Source organism: Camelina sativa, chromosome 11 (genome assembly GCF_000633955.1).
Source record: "Camelina sativa cultivar DH55 chromosome 11, Cs, whole genome shotgun sequence".
NCBI classification, from domain to species: Eukaryota; Viridiplantae; Streptophyta; class Magnoliopsida; order Brassicales; family Brassicaceae; genus Camelina; species Camelina sativa.
In genome coordinates this window covers 37,623,417-37,626,883 of record NC_025695.1, presented here as the reverse complement: position 1 = coordinate 37,626,883, position 3,467 = coordinate 37,623,417, and the positions used below count along the sequence as shown (strand labels likewise).

General features: G+C 40.3%; 1 protein-coding gene and 1 pseudogene across 1 annotated transcript in view; both read left to right on the top strand.

The window, feature by feature from the left end:
• Positions 18-2,295, top strand: LOC104725412 (annotated as a pseudogene).
• Positions 2,469-3,467, top strand: part of LOC104725411 (probable pectinesterase/pectinesterase inhibitor 58) — a 7,115-nt gene continuing 6,116 nt past the window's right edge. Inside the window, exon 1 of the mRNA XM_010444075.2 lies at positions 2,469-3,314. Within this exon, the coding sequence (XP_010442377.2) occupies positions 2,483-3,314 (832 nt within the window). The 5' untranslated portion in view covers positions 2,469-2,482. The remainder of the gene's footprint in view (positions 3,315-3,467) is intronic.

The window sequence follows — 3,467 nt, the reverse complement described above, 5'->3', positions numbered from 1 at the left end:
TTGATGGCTTGTATAGGTAACAAGGTTGATACCCGAAGCAAAAGGAACAACGTGCAACCAGAGGTTAGAAAAAGTTAGTGGTACAGAACACGCACACATTCTGCGTATACCATTTAGGACTGAAAAAGGCATTCTTCGCAAGTGGATCTCGAGGTTTGATGTCTGGCCATACCTGGAGACTTTTGCAGAGGTTAGAACTTACTAGTAGCCAGATTTCTATTTAAACTCAGAAATTTTTCTTTTGCTTCTTTATTTAGATGGGGTTAGCTAGAGTTAGGGTGAACTAAAGAATATACTTGTACATATGACGTAGGATGATCCTTTTCAGCTGTACATTAGCTAACACTTACGTCTATGTGACTAGGATGCATCAAACGAAATTTCTGCAGAGTTGCAGGGTGTACCAAATCTCATCATTGGCAACTACAGTGACGGAAATCTTGTTGCTTCTTTGTTAGCTAGTAAGCTAGGCGTGATACAGGTTGATGAGTTTTATACTAACAAAAATATTAAATTCAATCTTGTTCATTAAAGACTTGTAAACTTCTGTTCTGATCTCTCCTTTACCATCTGAGATGCCGTGTAATATTGCTCATGCTTTAGAGAAAACCAAGTACCCTGAGTCTGACATTTACTGGAGAAACCATGAAGATAAGTATCATTTTTCAAGTCAGTTCACTGCAGATCTAATTGCCATGAATAATGCTGATTTCATCATCACCAGCACATACCAAGAGATTGCGGGAAGGTAAAAATTTCACCCAATATTCAACTGCATGCTCTTGCCTCTGGAATTGTGGTTTAATACCAACAGAAACTGTTTTGCTTTTGTTACAACAAGAATAATGTTGGGCAATACGAGAGCCACACAGCTTTCACTCTTCCTGGTCTTTACCGAGTTGTTCATGGAATCGATGTCTTTGACCCCAAGTTTAACATAGTCTCTCCAGGAGCTGATATGACCATATACTTTCCATATTCTGACAAGGAAAGAAGACTCACTGCCCTTCATGAGTCAATTGAAGAACTCCTCTTTAGCGCAGAACAGAATGATGAGCATGTGTAAGTCCTTTCACAACAATTCTGATCCAGCAATACAAAATATTAGTCCAAGTGTGTGATGCAAGTTTCAAATTTGTATTTAATGAATGATATTATATATGTATTGGCTTGCATGTTTCAATCTTCTTGTGTTGATGTAGTGGTTTACTGAGCGACCAATCAAAGCCAATCATCTTCTCCATGGCAAGACTTGACAGGGTGAAAAACTTGACTGGGCTAGTTGAGTGCTATGCCAAGAATAGCAAGCTGAGAGAGCTCGCAAATCTTGTTATAGTTGGTGGCTACATCGACGTGAATCAGTCCAGGGACAGAGAAGAAATGGCTGAGATACAAAAGATGCACAGCCTGATCCAGCAGTATGGTTTACATGGTCAGGTCAGGTGGATTGCTGCTCAAATGAACCGTGCCCGAAATGGTGAGCTTTACAGACACAAAAGGTGTTTTTGTTCAGGTAACATGAGATAAATTCGCATATACTTGGACTTTATGTTAGGTTTACAGACCACTGTCTAATATCTCTCTTTTGACACCACAGCCTGCTTTCTATGAAGCATTTGGGCTTACAGTTGTGGAATCAATGACTTGTGGGCTCCCAACGTTTGCTACCTGTCATGGTGGACCAGCAGAGATTATCGAGAATGGAGTTTCGGGGTTCCACATTGACCCATATCATCCAGACCAGGTGGCAACTACCCTTGTCAGCTTCTTTGAGACCTGCAACGCCAATCCGAATCATTGGGTAAAAATCTCTGAAGGAGGGCTCAAGCGAATCTATGAAAGGTTGCCCCATTTTCCTTAACAGGCTCAACAACAGAACTCTATATCACTTCACCTAGCTGATTTTATAAGGGCTTGTGCATGTATAGGTACACATGGAAGAAGTACTCAGAGAGGCTGCTTACACTGGCTGGAGTCTATTCATTCTGGAAACATGTGTCTAAGCTCGAAAGGAGAGAAACACGACGTTACCTAGAGATGTTTTACTCTTTGAAGTTTCGTGATCTGGTTAGTGTAACTCACACTACTACTTCTCCTCTGTTTTGGATGTCTTCACCTACTTTACTTACATAATTCTTTTTCGGTTTGCAGGCCAATTCAATCCCGCTGGCAACAGATGAGAATTGAGCATGACATGGTTGGATTCCATTTTCTGCACTCTCTTTAGAGCTTTTGTTTGTGTTATCTAAAATAAAAGTTGTTGGGTTTTGTTTCCTTGAGTGGTTTGATTTTGGACTTGTTTGTGTTAATGTTGTTTTGTTTGTTTTCTTAATATCAAAAACAATAATTCACTGGTTGGTGTCTAAAAGCTAATAGTGGTTACTATTTTTAGAGGTGAAGACACAAACCTAGTTATAACGGTCCACAGCTAAAAAACCTTAACCTGTTGGGAAACAAATTAAACCCATTAATTCATAACCTCATGCTCTACCCCAATAATAGCACTTTGCATCTGCATTATATTATTAACTCCACTCTTCTCTTCTCCTTCCTTCTAACCAAAACAGAGTCACAACAGGGCTCTAAGCAACAGTTAGAAGCCCCTCCAACTAAATTCTTTTCTTTACGTTCTCTTGAAATTGAATCCACCAAACAAAAAAAAATGGGGCTGGAAGGTGAATTGATAAAGAAGAAAAGCATCATTGCTGGGATTCTCACGGCCTTACTCGTTGTCATGGTTATCGTTGTCGCCATCATAAAAACACAAAATACCAGCAATCCAGACAAAATCACCACTGTGCAGATTAAAGCAACCACCAAGGCAATCCGAGCAGTTTGCGCACCAACTGATTACAAAGAGACTTGTGTCAACAGTCTCATGAAAGCTTCTCCTGACTCCACTCAGCCTCTCGAACTCATTAAGCTTGGCTTCAACATCACCATCCAATCCATAAAAGATAGCGTCAAGAAAGCTTCCGGGGAGCTGAAAGCCAAGGCAGCCAATGACAACGAGACCAAAGGGGCTTTGGACTTGTGTGAGAAACTTATGACTGATGCTACAGACGATCTGGAAAAGTGTCTTCATAACTTTCATGGGTTCTCAATCACTCATATTGAGGACTTCGTCGAAGATCTCCGTGTTTGGCTTAGTGGTTCCATCGCTTATCAACAAACATGCATGGATACTTTTGAGGAAATTAACTCTAACCTTTCACAAGACATGCACAAGATCTTTGAAACATCCAAAGAACTCACTAGTAATGCCCTTGCTATGATTACTAGCATCTCTAGCTTCCTCGGAGAGCACATCACAGGTACTATTTTCATTTGTTACTTGTACACTTAAAAGTACATGTCTATCTCTTACGCTAGTAGTATAAACGAAAAATGCTACCATTTTGGGTGACAGGATTAATTGGAGATCATGGAAACCACGCCAGAAAACTCTTGTCCACGGAGGACGGTAT